The sequence below is a fragment of the Thunnus thynnus genome, chromosome 2 (assembly GCF_963924715.1).
Source record: "Thunnus thynnus chromosome 2, fThuThy2.1, whole genome shotgun sequence".
NCBI lineage: Eukaryota > Metazoa > Chordata > Actinopteri > Scombriformes > Scombridae > Thunnus > Thunnus thynnus.
This window is the reverse complement of record NC_089518.1, coordinates 33,583,928-33,601,640: the sequence shown is the minus strand read 5'-3', so window position 1 is coordinate 33,601,640 and position 17,713 is coordinate 33,583,928. Positions and strand designations below refer to the sequence as shown.

General features: G+C 36.4%; 1 protein-coding gene across 1 annotated transcript in view; it reads right to left on the bottom strand.

Annotated features, from left to right (window-relative positions):
- The window catches only part of LOC137168759 (phospholipid-transporting ATPase ID-like), a 51,021-nt gene that overhangs the window by 30,970 nt on the left and 2,338 nt on the right, over positions 1-17,713 (bottom strand). The window contains exons 2-3 of the mRNA XM_067571490.1: positions 3,292-3,379; positions 2,163-2,221 (exon numbers count right to left, since the gene is read on the bottom strand). Coding sequence (XP_067427591.1) covers positions 2,163-2,221; positions 3,292-3,334 — 102 coding nt within the window. The 5' untranslated portion in view covers positions 3,335-3,379. The remainder of the gene's footprint in view (positions 1-2,162; positions 2,222-3,291; positions 3,380-17,713) is intronic.

Sequence of the window (17,713 nt, the reverse complement as noted above, 5' to 3'; positions counted from 1 at the left end):
ATAAAACCATGTGTCACAGATTATTTAGATGTGTATATATATATATATATATATATATATACACACATACATACATATAGACATAAATATGTGAATGTCCTGGCAATAGAAGTGAATTTTCATCATGTGTGCTTTAACTGATAATATAAAAATTCAGTCTTTTCACTCATTTTGGAACAGTCTCTCTTTAATTGGTGCATTTTATTGCGTATTACCAACACCAACTGTTATGTAACTGTGTGAAACCAAAAAAAGTTGTACATCTGTTTTTCATTTCATGTACATGACCAAACATCCTACAAATATTTGTGATCCACCAATCTAACACTTGCGAAAATGTATTGCTTTCTGTATGTGGTGAATGCTGTAAATAAGCTGCCCTGCGGTCACGGTTACTTTCACGGAGATTACAATGTTCGGTTTGCTGTTTAAAAGAGGTGTTAATTAAACTTTATGGTCGATTTGAAAGCTGCACTTCATGGTGCTGTTGATTGTTTATACAATTTTTTGTATTGATGACATTGTTATTCTAAAAAGATTGGTATGTCATTGACAGATAACTTAGAAGAAAGCTTGTTAGTAATTGTTTGTCTGACTGAAATAGTTAAGAGCATTTCTTGGAAGTGATTGTTCTCCTGAGAACACCACTGATGTCACTGCTTACTCTAAATATGTTGAGGTCAATCGGTGGTTCTTTGAAGACCAAAAGCAGAGAGCAGCTTGGAGGTCCTCAGAAAACACACTTAAAGAACTAATTATGTGGGTTCTGGTTTTGTGAATCCTCACTGAAACCCTTCATTAGGTTGGTCTCTCAGTGGTTTTTCTTGTGGCTGCAATGTGAAGAATCATTGCGAGTTCTTTGCAGATGTTTTACATTATGAGAGTGTAATCTGGTGGGAGGCGTTCGATCTGTTCCAGGTGGGTCTAATCGGGAGGCTGGAAGCTCTGGCCAGCTGGACTGCGCTTATCACTTTATCACTGGATCCCTTCACTAACAACACCGCACACTGACGTAAGTTTTAGTTCTGGTTGTAAATATTTAAATACACAAGCAGGGGGAAATGGGTGTTTACACCCTTTCTAAGTATTTTCCCACTAGTTTTATCCCAATGCAGATGTATGGAAAATCATCTTATCTAAAAATAAAATCAAAAGGGGGAAAAAAAACAAATAAAACTGTTTTAATCTACATTTTCCATTTTCCAGCACCATTACAAGATTTCATGTTTCCAATTTCAGGTTTTTCAGTTTCACTTTCCATGTTCATATTCTTAAAGTTATATAATATACAAACATGTGTTTTCCTACTTGTGCCTATATGTGTATTTATCCTTATATGTCAGGCTATATATTTATGGATGTGTGTATATAATTGCATAGTTTCTTTTCCCCCTAGTGTTATTGCTTTAACTATGTTATTACTATATTTATTAATTTGTCTCGTATGCTTGTTTTATTAGTGTTTTTCTTCATTTAGAGTTTTTTTTCAGTCTTTTGTTTTTAAAAGTGCTTTTTTATTATTATTATTAATTTCCATTTCATAATATCCATTTTGTTATGTCAACTTCCTGTTCTCTTAAACATTTTATTGACATGATTATCATAAGTAATCTGCATTTATTTACAATTTGCTGCTTTAATTTTCTACTTTCTTTTTTAAAATTTAATTTCTGGGTTAAAATCTCCTCCATACAGATGTAGCAAACATTTACACGTTTATTGCATGTCTGCTGCACTTGACAATACATGTTTACAACACTAAAGTAAATTAGGCATGATTGTGTCTATTTTGTTCCCTGAAATGTTATGTTTGTGAATTTAAACCTTGACGGCAGGAACATGGAGCTAAAACTGGAGAGTCTCAGCGTAAACTGAGTTGACTTTGGCTGATGTCCAGTTTGCTGATAACGGCCAGACACTCATGTAATGAGACACGCCCATAGAGAGTGTTTTCTACTTTATATGTCTGTATACTGACAAAATGTCTGGGTAGTAAACTGTTGTGTCTAATGTTCGGTTGACTCTACATCCGCTGCACATCCCCTCCTCTATTTTAGTAGGAAGGTTTTCGGAGCACAATAGGACTTTAAATTGATGGCTGGCTGCCAGAGTGGGTGGAAGACCAACAGCAATGACAAAGACAAGCACATTTTTATACTTACAGCATATTTAAAAGAAAGGTTGTACTCTCGGTCGTTAGCTCGGAGTCTCCTCTCCAGCTCTGATTTGAAAAGACAAAGAAATGATTATTATTGATTTGTCTGTCTGGTCTGTTTATATTGAGTTTTCTTCTAATCAGAGGTTGTATCCAAAGTGCTTCATATTATAGAAGTACAGCAAGTACGACCTTTAACCCCAGAAGTGCTACCCAATGAGACGACCACAAAGATTTGTCAGCACTCAAGTACTCAATATCTCATCATTTCTTTGACATACAGCTTTCATTAGAGTCATTATTTACAATTTTAATTCAAAAGTCAAACAATTTATCAGTATTTACTATTAATATCAAAAATCATGACACTGAGTTAGCCTCTGATTCGCAGTTTCCATTTCAGAGGTTATGGGAAAAGTTGAGGGAAACCTAAATGCTAAATGACCGATTCACAGTGTTTGTACTCCTTCCACTCATGGAAAAAGTCTTAATGCTGTTATGACCAGGCAAAAAAAAAACTGTGAAATCGCCCTTTCTTCTCTTTCAATACTACTAAATTGTTTTATCAATTACTTTGTGTTAGCAAATCCCTGCTTGGATTATATTCAAAGGCAATATATATATATATATATATATATATATATATATATACACCATACTGAAGTCACACTTTTTTCTGTATTAAACCAAGACTATGATCTTTCCTTAACGTTAACCAAGCTCTGCCAGAGCCTAAACATAACCATAAAAAAGTTTAATAATGCTTATGATTGGATATTGTACGACAAGATTGCATATTGAAAAAAAATTAAATACCACAGTTGTCAATGAACATTTTACTCTTGTGTTCAGTATAAAATTTTTTGCCACTTGCTATTTATGTTAATCAACAATATTTACTCATAATTTTACAGAAAATGTAATTCAGGCAGCATTATATTTTTGTTTTTTTTTTGCTTTTGCAATTGAATAGAGTATAAACATCATTTCTAGGAAACAGGGTTGTGTGATCGTTATCGTCTTGAAGCAGGAAATACAACTCAAATCTTACGAGATAGTAAATCCCGGTGAAAATAGCTTTGACTGGCAGGATTTATAATACTTGAAAACTGAGCTTCCAGCTGGTTACGACTTACCTCTCTCTTTTTTCCTGACACAGTCCAGGCCAAAGAACGACATCTTGACTTCCTTTTCCTCCCTCTGCTATGTATCCATCATACCGCTCTGTGAAGACAGAAGCAGAGAAAGCTGTTACCTCCCAACTGAACAAATGATAAATCTGAGTCTGCCAACATCTCTATTACAAGGAAATAAATTCTCACAGACTGTTCATCACCTTTCTCCAGGAAACTGGAAGTTTTGCTGTTTGAGTGAGGATGACTGCAAGCCTGCCAGCTGCCATTAAACCATTTTCCGTAATATACCCTATGAGGTAATCATTCCCCAGTCATACAGCTTTTTAAACTAAGTTTAAAGGAGTTTCTCAGTTCCCAGTATAGCTGCTCTTTACAGCTGATGGGAAAAAGCTTTTCAGACTAAACGTCAGGATGGTAGAGACACTTTAAAAAGGTACAATGTGTGCGTGTGTACATGGGTGTTTGCGTACAAGAAGGAACAGGTAAATATATAGGAGACATGCTGAGCAAACAACTACAGGGAATAAATGTTATTAAAAGCCTCTACATTGTTTCACAGTCAAGCTTTAAGCACTGTGTGTATTTAAGTTTGCTTTTTGGAACGTGAGAGAGTCCTGCCTTCACTTCCCCTTTGGTTTTAAATGTCCTCCTTACTCCAGGTTTGCATCAGCCTTCAGCCTCTTAATGTTTTTCCCATGTAGGGGAGAGTGACTCAGAGGGAGGTTCTGTTCTCATGCCAGGCATCCACTCCTTCAGTTATCTACACATGTGGTCACCAAGGAACTCGGAGCTCAGACCCAAGAGCCTTGTCTGGCCCTGTGGTCTGTCTAAGCTGAGTGATGGTGAGACTCAGAAGTGGCTGTTGGTATGCTGCTGCTGTTGTTTCAGCGGCTTCTCTCAGTCCTGATACACCGAGCCAGCAGTCAGCTGTCAGGCACTGATGAGCTTTTATTCTACTTCATAAGTTCTAGTAATAAATAAGGTTGAGCTTAGTGAAGATCTTGGTTATAGTCTTTTTTTTTCTTTTGCTTGAATCTCACATTTGTTCAGATTAAGCTGCAGGAATCTGGGAGTGTTGAGGATAAACAAAAACTGCAACAAGTGATGAAGTGAAGTTAAGCAAAAGGTTGATGTACTGCGAATAGTTAATTAAATTGCCACAGTAGTGTTGCTATGCTTCTTCATATAACTATGGGAGCTTGCAGAGTTTGTGACGGCCTTTCTGTTGCAGGTACATGCTGACTGGGAACACCTGAGCCCATCGCTGCTACTTATTATAAAAGCACCTTTGTCCTCTTGAGTGTCTTGTAAGTTTATTTAGCAAATGCCAAATAACGAATTCATTTACACAGATCATGAAAGCTGATGCATTAATATTTTAGTGATCATCATGATCATGATCGTGACTGTCGTGGCGACATTAGTTCTGGTGTTTCACATAATTTAGACCACATTTCCAATAAACCCTGTTGCTTCCTGTACACTCTTCCTCCTGGACAGCACTGTCTTGCTGAATCTCCTCAGTTCCTTCCTGGAGGCTGGAGTCTTTTGTGAGTCTTTTGTTGTGTAAAATTTGGGATTTTATGTGTAAATGTGTTCAGACATGCAATGCCAACACTCAACAATGGGGGAAAAAAATGCAAAACAAACCCACAAAATGTATAAAAACTAACAAGGGAAGAGAAATTAATTAAGTGCAAATGTAGTCATAAGTGAAGGAAAAAGTCTGCATGTGAATTCAGCCCTTTGCCCTTGTTGTGGGTACAGGAAGCAGTGGTTTTTGAGCTCCCGCCCTTCAGCGTTGGTTGCCAAGGTGACGTCGGCGCTTGAGCTATAAATATCAGCCACATGCGTTTGTTGAAGAATGTGTGAGTTTTAATAGGAATGCCAAGGCTCTGGAAAAACACACACAACATACCATGACACGTGGGCTAGACAGCGTGTGGTTTTTGTCTGCTTCATTGTTTTTACGCGTGCATATTTGTGTCCTTTGGTGTGTTTGGGTACATTCTTGTGTTTGTTTACATGTGCAAACAATATTAACACAGCTATATAAAGACAGAAGATGCACGCACACAACACACACACACACGCACTTGTAACCTCCCACCATAAATCCACCCAAAAAAAACTCAAACGCAAACAGTCCATCTATTCATTGACTCCTCAGCTCCACTAAATTAACCACCAAGTTTATTCCAAAGCCAAACACTGTGTCATGTGACCTGACATCGAGGGGCGTCTCCAGGCTGGTTAACAGGAAAACCTGACATTTAAACTCACTACAGTCATCATGAAGATTTAACGAGGCTTTTACACTGAATGTCAACGATGTGCACTGTTGAATGTTGGGGAGGTGTGGGGAGTTTCTCGCTCTTGGTTTCAGTAGATACTCTGACTTTCCAGGCTTTAACAACATACTGACACACCGCAGAGATCAGGCTGGGCTCAGAGAATGAGTTATGGACATGGCGGGGAGACTAACACAGCTCTCGAGTAGTTCAAGTCTTCCTTTTCTTGTGCAACTTCTGAATTCTACTCTCTTTTCTGCATTTTACAGCGAACTCTAACTAGCACTATATCCAAAAAAAACCCAATTTATTCTTTTATGAAGAATTGTCTGTTGACACAGCTTGATAACACTGATGCCAAAAACTATTAAAAGACAAATCAGAGAGCCGCAACATATTACTTCAAAATAATGAACGCTGTCACACTGTGGTTTATTCCTCTCAGCTCATCAAACTGGCAAAGCAGTAAAACTTATAGAACCAAGCTACTTTTTTGGCCATTTCAAAAAGAAAAAAACTTTCTTTTTTTCATTTTACAAATGCCACTTGCGATTACAACAAATTTCAGATACTTTACAGAAGTTTTGTGAATGCAGGCTACACAGTTTGAGATGTTTGGATGTATTTTTTTCTACAGTTCCATGCAGCCATTGACCTCAATTTATTTTCTGCACAGTATGAAAATCAATAAAACTAGTTTTAATGTAATCAAAAACAATCATGTATTGCTTCAGTGTTCAATTTTATTAAGCGCTGATTAGATTTTACATTTATTTCATACTGTACAAAAATAAATGGAGGCCAATAGCTGCCTAAAACTATAAAAATGTCTCAAATGTCTAAAATACAGTAGTTTGGTTTGCAAAACGCGTAGTTGTGATGAAATGTGATGTGTAGTTAAATGATAGGTTCATAATTTTATTAATTTTTCATAAAACAATAGTCAGGTCCCATATGAGCACTGAAACAGGTTTTGCTCGCTGTAATCATTCCTCCTGTTCATACTGGTCGTTAGAAGTTCCCCTCCGAATATGATGGGGGACAAAATCCACAGTCCCTGTTTTAACCAGAGTTTATTCAAAAGTTTATCTGAAGATAATATGAGGCTTCAGACATCTGAGTTAGTTAAATAAAGTGGATATCTTCCACAGTTTCAGTCAATTTAGTAAAAAAAAAAATCTCTTTCTCTCAACAGATGGTGTTTTCCCAAAACAAAAAGGGTAAATTGGGCACTAAAAAGTGCAACTTTGAAAGATATTGACTTGATTTCACTAATTTAAATTACTGAAGCCTCATTTTAGCCTTTTTTTTATTAAGTAAAAAAACTGTTTCAACAGTGGAAAAAGATAAGTGGGTGTAGGGGAGGTTTAATCAGAACATTGTGTGGTTTAAATGAAACCACCTTTGCCAATGAAAGGCAACGATTCTTTGACAACGTCCTACTTCTGCAGCTCTGCACACAAACCGCACAAAGGTTTCTCTGAGCCATTCTACCTTTTAACGTGTAGGCAAGAAACACAGGAATTAATGTTATTCCAGGCAAACAAAAGTGGGTAACATTATTCCAGTGTCACAGTCACCTGTGACTGGCTGAAGAGGTCAGAGGTCACACAGATGAATGGGTGTCTTGTCTGATTAGTGATCTCTGGTTTCTCTACTGAACAGCGCTCTATTATTAAAACTGAGCACTTGTTTGCAGTTGAAAGAAAGAACTTTTTCCTCCGCATGCCTGTGTGTGTGTGTGTGTGTAGACATACTGTATGCTCTTTATGTAAATGGCTAGAGAGCCCTTTTGTGTGTGTATAGTGTAAAAAAAAGGACAATTTTCCTATTCCAACAACAGCTGACACTACAGTTTAGGTTTATTACTAGCTTTATTACTTATACTACATCACAGTATAAGTCATTTCATATTGTAATAGAAATAATTCTACAATATTTATAGTTAAAATAACTAGTCGAAATTGCATTTTTGGTCTTATACAATGAATAAAATACCTGACAAATTACAAAAAAAGGTACTTTATGACATTAATGAAAGAGTTTGTGAATCTAAAACTGCCATAATCATGATTTGCGACCTAAAGTCCACAATGGTAAACTGATCAAAAACCATTTTGTTTGTGTAAATTGATGTATCACTTAACCCTATAAAGGAATAGTTCAACATTTTGGGATAATTCTTTGTGAGAGTTAGACTTATGTTAATGCATTAAATAAGGTGCCTGGCATTACATAAAGACGAAACACAGGGGGGAGGAACAGCTAGTCTGACTTTAAATGTCGCCATCTGACTCAATCTGACTATTTGTTCACTTAGAGGAAGCAGCTCCTCACTCCCTCTGAAACCACAACATGTCATTTTTCTCTGTTTGTGTATAGATTAAACAAATGAGATTCAGCATGTTAATTAGTGAGAGTTAGAGGTGCAACTACCAGTCAATTTGGTTTGTCGGTAAATAGAAAATTAACGAGAAACTGTATTAATAATCGATTCAGTCATTTTTCAAACAAAAATGTCAAATGATCCTCTAAAATGTGAATATTTGCTGTTTTTCTTCAGTCTGAAAAGGTCTGAAAAAACAAGGAAATTATTACATGCATTTTCATTATTTTCTGACAACATATAGGCAAAATGATTAATCAATTTACAATATAATCTGTTGATTAATCAATAAAGAGAATAATTGTCAGTTGCAGCCTGAGAACTTGCAGCAGTTGTAGCTACAGCAGACACACGCTCATGGAGGCAGTTCACTTTAAAACCCTTAGTGCCCGATTGCTGCAATTTGCATTAAAATTCCTACTGCTCTCCTTCTCAGAGTCAAATCTGAACATGCAGACTTGATGAACATATTTTTAGATTTCAGATTTAGCATTACTCAGACTTTCCGAGGATATTGCTATTTTTGATGTCCATGATGAATAAATATCCATAAAAAAAAAAAGACGCTCCTTATAACTCCAGAGCTTGCCTGAGAATCACCACCTTTTCCCATGTTTCCTGCTGTATCACAGTAATCCAATGATGTGTGTTGTCTGTACATGTAAACGCAGGAACTACTAATAGCTAATTAGGCACATTTTTAATGGTGCCAATTTTCCAAAAATGTAAACAACTGTAGGCTAAAAAAAACCCCTTAAATAATGACGTCTACATGTGGGACCCACAGTATCAGACTTTTAAAACCGCTGTTGTAAGGGGAAGGAAAAGACGAAAACCATGTGTAACAGGGGTAACATTTTTGATCCTATTTTGTCATTTTAGCCTTCATTAACAGCTATCTGCTTTGAAACATGCTGCAGTTCAGCCCCACCTTAAGTCCGACACCCCAGTTTAAGTCTAACAGTGCCGAGAAACTTGATCCACATCCAAACTACTCCTCTTATCAAAAATTACACCAGTACAATGACGTGAAACACCTCCCACCAGCAGAAAGACAAAGAAAACGCCTTCATACTAACAGTGTACGATGTACGGAGTGTGGGTGTTTGTATATGATATGAATAAGGCCACAGCTACTTAAAAAAACTGTGCAATTATAAAAAAAAATAAAGTTGTTGCATAATAGTTTCCTTAAATCAGCCAACACTAAGGTAATAGATTGGCCAATGAGGACAGCTGTTCACTTTCCCTCGGCGTTTTTCCTCTGTGTGTGTGTTTTGTCTAACAGCAAACAGAGCTCAGGATAAATGGAGCCCATTTTCAAGGAGCAGAAGACAAAGGTGTGCAGAGGAGAAAGAGTTTTTGTGTTTCCAAGACGAGAAGAGAGGGATTATTATGGAGATAACTCGCTAAATGTTATTACAGCGGGGGGGCTCTTTATTACTACGATACATCATCAACGTACTCCCAAAAGACACAAAGAGCTTTAGGTGAACTTTAAGAGCTTCTCGGGCTACAACCATGAGGAGAAACACAGAAAGTCACCTGAAAGTAATCGTGACAATTATTACGTAATAACTCAAACTCAATTTTCACTTCATTATGTGATAACACCGCATTTTGCAAAAATCTGTTGCATTTTGTAATAAGCAGCCTGAACGCAATGTGTAATACATTTCTCTGCATTTTGTAATAACTTTCTACATATCGAGGTGGTTATTACGAAATACGTGAGTTGCAGAGTGAGTAACAGACGTTATCCTTAATGACGTATGGACACACTCTATGAAGCTCTAACAAACAGAAACTTTACAGATAATCCATGAGGAGCTCTGAAGTGTTTCTTCAGATGTCAAATATAAACTTTTGCTCAGCATTTTGAAATCCACCAGCCTACGTTTCCTGGTGCGTCTCTATCAACAGGTACTTGTCCTATCAGGCTGCAAGCTAATAATAGCTCCCACACACACACTGTAGTTTTCTGAGCCTCTTCAGAGACTGTGAGCAATAAAGACGCCTGTAGAGGAAAGTAAAGCTGCAATAATAATCAACCGATTACTCGACTGAAAATAAAATAAATCTGCAACTATTTTAATAATCGAGTCATCGTTTAGATCTTTCTTTGAAGCAAAAAATGCCAAACATTTGATGTTTCCAGCTTCTCAAATTAGAGAAGTGACTACTTTTCCTTGTCTTACAATATATCAAGTTGAACATCTTTGGGTTTTAGACAAAACAAGACATCATCTTGAGCTCCAAAAAAATGTGACATGATGTTTTATAGATCAAAAAATGGATCTTTTAATCTAATTAATCTCTTTTTTTTCCAAAAAAATATTGCGTCACGCCTGCAAGAAGTGAATTACACAGCACATCCTGTATTGTTCCTGAATGCTTCAGATCACTGGCCAACACAGCTTCTACCACTGTATGATTGAAGGCACAGAAAAAACATAGCACAGTAGCACAATATCAAAACTCAGCCTAAAAATTCAAACTGGATCAAAGCTTTCACCATCTAAAGTTGATCATTTAGCAGCATAGTTGATTGTTGAATACTTAAAATTGGGTGTTTGTGTTGTTTCAGCATGTCCGCCTCAGCAATGTTATTACTGCACAGTATATGTTTACGGTAACTCAACAAAAGCAGGAAAGGAGCATTGATAGCATGTTCTCACTAATTGCCCTTAACAGCACCTACTGTGGGAAAACAGGACTCGTTTACCATAAAAAGAGGGCTGTGAGTCAACTTAACAACTAAACATGCAACTTAAATTCAGCGAGGCAAACACACATATAATAGATGATACTATCTAAAGATCATTTGCACATTCAAATTTGTACATCTCTGAAGCAATATTGACCCACTAGTATATTTTTCTTTTTGTATTTCAAACCTGTGTATGTGTGGGTGTATGTGTGCATACTGTATGAGGGCTGCAAGCAATGGCTACTTTCACTGTTGATCTTTCAGCTGATTATTTTCTTGATTAAAGGACAAAAAGATACTTATTTAATCTATCACATAAGTGAAGGAAAAGCTGGATGGATATGGAAGGTTGGAACCAGGCATTTTGGCTTGAAAGGTTACTAGGTCAGTTGTTTAATTAATCAAAGGCCAATTGATTTTTTTTTGCTCGATGGATTAACAGACTAATTGTTTCTTCCCTAAGTTGTTTGTATTTCTGTCTTCATGCAATGTTACTGCCTCTCAGCTCAATGAACCAATATACTGGTCATGTACCTTCTGCATTGTCTTTGGTTTTTCTTGTTGTTGTTGTTTTTATGCCAGTGATGCTCTGTTTTTATTGTTGTCCATTGCTATATGCATATACTGTATGTGTACAAAATAATGATAAATAATAATAATAAAAAAACATCTAACAGGTTCATTTAGTGTTCTTTCCTTACTGATTAATTCCTCATAGATTTGATGTTTTCCCAAATGAAACTTTGGTGACATGTGATCAGTTCTGCACCTAAAACTAGTTACAAATCAAAATCTGAAGAGCAACAAGTGAGGACTCCATACAGAGAAAACATAGTAACCAACTTACACTGAGCATATATAGGAAACATAAGGTGGTGCGATTCAATACAAAGTGAAAAAAAGAAAGGTAGCAAGAACTGAAGTGAAGACCTGTCTATGTGAGTTGAAAATGTTTCTACTTGGATGACTTTTTGAATGTCAAAATACATTCAAAACTTGGAGTATTGAAAACATCGAAAGGTGGCAAAGAATGCTAGGTAAGATTTGATGTTGCTTATTTTGATCAGATATTATTTCATACATTTAATCATAGTTTTGATCATCTTGTTTAGGTAAAACACTTTTAAAACTGCTTTATGTTAGGACAATATTAAACAGAGATGCATCTGAGAAAAAATGTTTGGTTTTTTCATCAAACATGAAAAGGGTTTTGTAGGAAAACATGTTTATTGTACATAATGTGAGATATAAAAAAGGGTTTAGTTTAGGTATCAGTACTGAAACTACTGGAAACGCGGAAAAAGGAGAGGGGTCTTTAGGTAAATCATGAACAAAACTAGACTTCATGAGCCCTGTTCACACTTGGAATAACAATATGTCTTGGGTGATCCGATCAGAAGAGGATAGCTTTAAGAACTGGTGTGAATGCACCTGAGACACATTGAGGACGCATTGAGATCCGGTCGCTCAGACCACATTAGTAAGTGGTCTGGGCCTCATATCGCAACATTCTTTTAGCGGTGTTAAGCAGTGTGTATGCAAATGTGTCCTGGGCTACAGTGGCAGACCGCCTACTCAACTGACATCCTCTGCGTACTCAATGTGCACTAAAGGCATCATATTAAAGTGCGAAACAACAAGGGTGCTGGCGACTGGAGCTGTGAACACTGCGTGTGTGTACAGTTTAGGCTATTTGTCAGTAAATAGATACAACTCAAGACTCAAGCCAAGCTCCCATGTCTTGCTTGCCACCTGCTGATTAAAGTGGAGGGGGTTGGCCCTGAAGTTAGCAACAATGGGTTAGCCTAACCTGACCAGGCTCACTTAAGGTGGACTGACCTTTAAGGTCCACCAGCTATTCTCATTTTAGTGTCAATCTCAGCTGCTTTTAAACAGAGAACAGAGAAATGTCTGGCTGCTGAGACTCTCCCGAGTTTTGCTCTCCTACGTACCGCATTTGGTCTTTGCAAACAGAAATGATGTACGTGTTTATTTGCATATGAAGTGAAGTGAGATCAGATCACAAGTGGTCACTCGAGATGCATGTGGAGACACATTCTGATGCCAGGTGTGAACTGACGTACTTAGAGCTGTCCACTTCTGATTGGATCACACAAGATGAATGTTAATACCAGGTATGAACAGGGTCATAGACCACACACACAGTCACTGCAAATGTTAGTATCTAATGGCTGTGTGTGACAAAAACTGCTAAAAAATTGGTTTCATATTCAGTCTGAAGTACATTAAGGAAGCTTTGTTTAAAGACTTTTTGTTCAAGAACACTTTGAAAGGACGTACGGCTGCTGCAAAGATTTACGACAGTATGTGGATGATCTTAGAGGCCGATCTGTTGACCAACTATAAGTAGAGATATTAGAGCCATATAAGTTGCAAATTATGTTTTCACAATTTGCTGAATTATCACAGTAATGTAAATGTTTGTTTTAAATTATGAATTGTTAACTATTTAATTATTTGAGTAATTCTTTAGGCTCTATTGTGGTTAATTAGATGATGATAATCACATGTGGTAGAAGGAAGGGATGGGGCAAAGTTTACTTGAGCAAACGACCTCACGTTAGACTCGGAAACGTTTTCATGTTTTTGATTGTTAATAGTGAGAATAAATCAGAAATGAAATGAAAGGCAACAGTATTGGCGATTGCAGTGTTATGATTTGAATGGTTTTACATGTGACTGAAGAGGTGGAGCCCTGTTAATGTGGCAGAGTTTTAAAAAATAGTTTAAAAGAAGAGGCCAGCACAAGAGAAATAATATAGACAACAAGATAATTGCCTCTTTAGGAATAACTATCATTTAAATGTAGTGCTGTTGATAAATGCTACACAGTTATATAGCAAAACCAGTCACTCTGTGTTAGGTTTATGCACTGCAGTTTTTCATTTGTCTACAATGCCTAAAAGCACGATCAGTGTTTCTTTGCAATAATTACAGCTTTTATGAATTTTAAGGGTCAATAAGTAATAGTTTTTACCAGCATACAGGTAAATGACTTCAGTTGATCAATAGTAGCTACTGAACAATTAAGTTTCTTTGTCTTTGTCTTTCAAAACTCATACACTGTGGTTGCACAGTGAACTGTGAATAAACAAATCATTAACAATTCTTTGGAAAGTTAAACATTCAGAGAAACCTAAAGGTCTTATTACAGTAATAAAACAGTTGTATCTAGGTCATAGACAAAGAATACGAATGAGTTAAACTTTCACTATGAGAGCTCTGGATTTCACCTGTCAACCACAGCTCAACTGAAACTCACACCCTTACTCTGAGGTGCAGGTGTTGCGATGGTGGACTGTATATACACAGTTGATTTAACTTATATCTTAAGTTTAATGACTTTGTTTTACCTCATGACTTAAATAAACTTAAAGCTGAACCAGCGTATAATGCTTACATATAGTTGGTAATCCTAATACAAAAACACAGCAGAAAGACAAAGACGAGATACAAAGCTGCAACTAGAACTGTCAAGTTTTTGCTTTGATGATCCATAGTCGCCCAATGGACGACTGTCAACATGGTGTGTACATAAATTGGGGCTGGAAGTTTAAGATTTTAAATAAAATACAGTATATTAAATGGCTAAAACATGAGCACTGTTACACACTCAGTGTTTAGAAGGAACAGGAGAAGATAAAACATAGACAGATGATGTTCTGCTCTCTTGCACAAAAATGTGAGCTATATTTGCTTCTGCAAATCCAAAACAGATACTGGTCAGGTGTTGGGCTAGAGGTCAAACAAAGTACATTTTGGTATTAAAGACTGTAGAGTACCAAAGTGTGCCATCAAATGTAAATAAATCATCAATTTTAGACAATTTTGTTGTTCATCTGCTTGTTTTTAGGCCACATTTAACATTTGAGATGTTTTGCTTCTTTTGTTAATGAAATAATTTCAGAGAATGTATATTATTTTTTTTAAGTAAAGTATTGGAAAAAAGATTGATTTTGGTATTGATATGAAAACAAAGGCATAATATTGATAACAAGAAGAGTGCACTCAGTAGAGTGCAGATCTCCGCCAGGTGTGTCTTCCTTACAGTCAAGATTGCAGTGAAGATAACAAAACACTGGGATTCATTCATCTCGTAGCGTGACACAACTTTAGTGGATCATAACGTATCGCATATGAAATTAATCTGCAGATCCTCTGGTTCAAGATGAGACCAAACTTTTCTATGGATGCCAGTTTTTTGAGTCATGACAAAGGCCAAAATGTGGCCTGCAACAGTTGAGGTAAGGCTGGTTTTTAGCCTGGCTGTTTGCCGGAAATGCAAGATTACAAGAGCAGTCAATGGTGTTATAAAAAAGGTTTTCAAAAACTGTGAATCACCGCAACCATGATAAGTCCATGAGCATACAGTCATAAATGTGCTCAAAAAATATTAGGCTGACGGGTCCAGTAGTATGCGAGATTAGCTGCAGGCAGATACACACAAGGACATACACATGACTAAATGCATAACATTAAAAAAACACCAGTTTATACCCAGAAAGTTAGCTCACGTTTTCTAATTTGACCATATTGGAGCACAATAGGAAGTCATCATCTGCAAAACTGATGCAGGACAGATGAGGATGAATAAGGAACCCTAACAAATTAAAGCAAAATTTATATTTTTTATATCTCCAAACCATAGACAATTTAGATAATTAAATAAGAAGTGTAACAAATAGCAACTTGAGGGTTTACTAACTTTTACTAATGATCATTTGTTTTGTGCAAACAGTTGGAGTAGGTTTGGGTTTATGTTTTAAACAGTGAATATTTCATAACTGGAAGGTGTTGAGCCAAGGCAGCATTTGGTTTTGGCTTCCTGGGTGATGGTCTCTTCTGTTCTCTTACTGTTCTACTTTATTTTTGTACTACTGAACCACAAAGACCATATCTGTTTTGGTTTGTTGGCTTTTCCACTAATTCAGAGCCTCAGCTAAGAACCTTGACTATAAGAGACATACGCAAACACTTTATACAGTACATGGCAACCACATTCCTGCATGTAGTCTGTATTCAGATTCATATTGGACAATGTAACACAAAACCCAGAAATTACCTCTAAATTTCACCACCTGAAAACCCAAATTTAATTAAATTTTTTAACAATTTCTCATTAAAAGGAAGAAAAATCAGTCATGCAGCTGCAGTGCAGTAGATTATTGTTTCTTCAGTGTTGTGTCTTCGACATATCAGATTTCCTCACCGATATGACCACACAATCAGCTTCAATCTAACTTCCACATAGGTCATATGAACACACAATAAACACACCCACCGTGTTTTTTTGTCAAGGTTAGTGGGGGTTACAGATTAGTGATTTCTTTGGCAGTTCTGACTGTAGTTCTGTAAGTGAATGAGGAAGTTTACTGTTTGAACTTGTGATCACAGGGTGACTGATCTCTCACAAACTCTCTCATTGCTCTTTGATTCATGTTGATAGATTCAATTTCTAAATAAATACTGAATGACTCCAAGGCAAAGTCAACTTTGCCTTCAAGAAAGTTAAAAACTGAACTGATTTGTGACTCTGGTGCCTGTTTGAATAGAGATGCATATGCAGGTGCAGGCCTATTGCATTGATGCATTTGGCATCGACCTGTTAAAACCTTTCCCCTGTGATGACAGGCCTTAACAAAGCAAGAATGGGAATGTGAGATCAGTTATGACACAAGGGCACAAAACAATAACGACGTTTTGGGCAAGAGCCCCAAGTGCTGCATGAAAAGGCCTAGACAATCAAGCTCTGAATTATTCACCTGACCTCTCAGGCCACAAAGCCACTCCTCCTCTCATCTTACCTGATAAAACCCTGACATTTTGATTGACCTTCTAAGGTAAATAATCTCCTCCATGCACCATAAAGACTCTGGCAGACCCTACGTTATATAAATATCTAAGAGCAACCTTCAAGCTGTGACACAAACTTTGAAAAGTCTGACCAACATTTAAATTCATTTCGGGGAAGTTATTGAGTGAGATCAAATTCAGAGAATCAGCTGACGTCACCCTTTCAGAACTCATGTCGCTCTTGGTGTTCAGTTTTGATGAAGCTGAGGTTCAAGTTTCTAATTCACATCTTTAATGCATTTTCACTTCAGGCAGGACAACAAGCTGTAAACACAATTCCAAGTCCAGTATTCACTCTTTTTTGAGGTAGGTGTAAGTCTCACCCAACTCTTTTGCAACATCTGGCTAATCGGCTGCTAAATGCTCCATTATGTTCACCTGCTAGACTCTCTAACTTTGTCTGTTTGCTCATCAGTGTTGGGTAGGTAGTGTTCAGTGGGTTTCTAAGAACTTTTTTGCTGAAAATAGCTTCCTTCTGTGTCTAGAAACAACAGTGTAAAACCAAAACAATGACCTGTAAGACATCAACAAGCTTCACAGAGCTGAGGAGAACTGCAGAGTCACTATGAGTAACTACCTTCACACCTTCACATTACACATGGCCATTTTCTCCACTGTTTTGCATGAAACATTTGGATTAGCGCAGCTTTAATAAATACAGTATTTTTTTTCAAGCAATGTTCCCCCAAATATTTTTATGTTGTTTTTTTATCCATCATTGTCTTTAACCCTTTCATGCATGAATTATTCAATCACAGAGTAAAATATTTTTTATTGTTTATTTTTACTCTTAAACAAGTGAAAATCATGTCAGTAACTTAATATATTGAATTTTGAAATGTGTCCACTGTAGTGGACACCATGCATCAACAGAGTAAAAAGTGATTTACAGAAATCAATATAGGCAATATATATATATATATATATACATATATACATATACATACATATACATATATATATATATATATATATATATATATATATATATATATATATATATATATATATATATATATATATATATATATGTTTATATATATATTATTTTATTACTAAGAGCAAATGGTATGAATACACATAGGAACATTAGATAACAACAACAATAGAGAGGATATATGAAAAACAAGACCTAGACTCAATAGACAGAATGTACCCTTT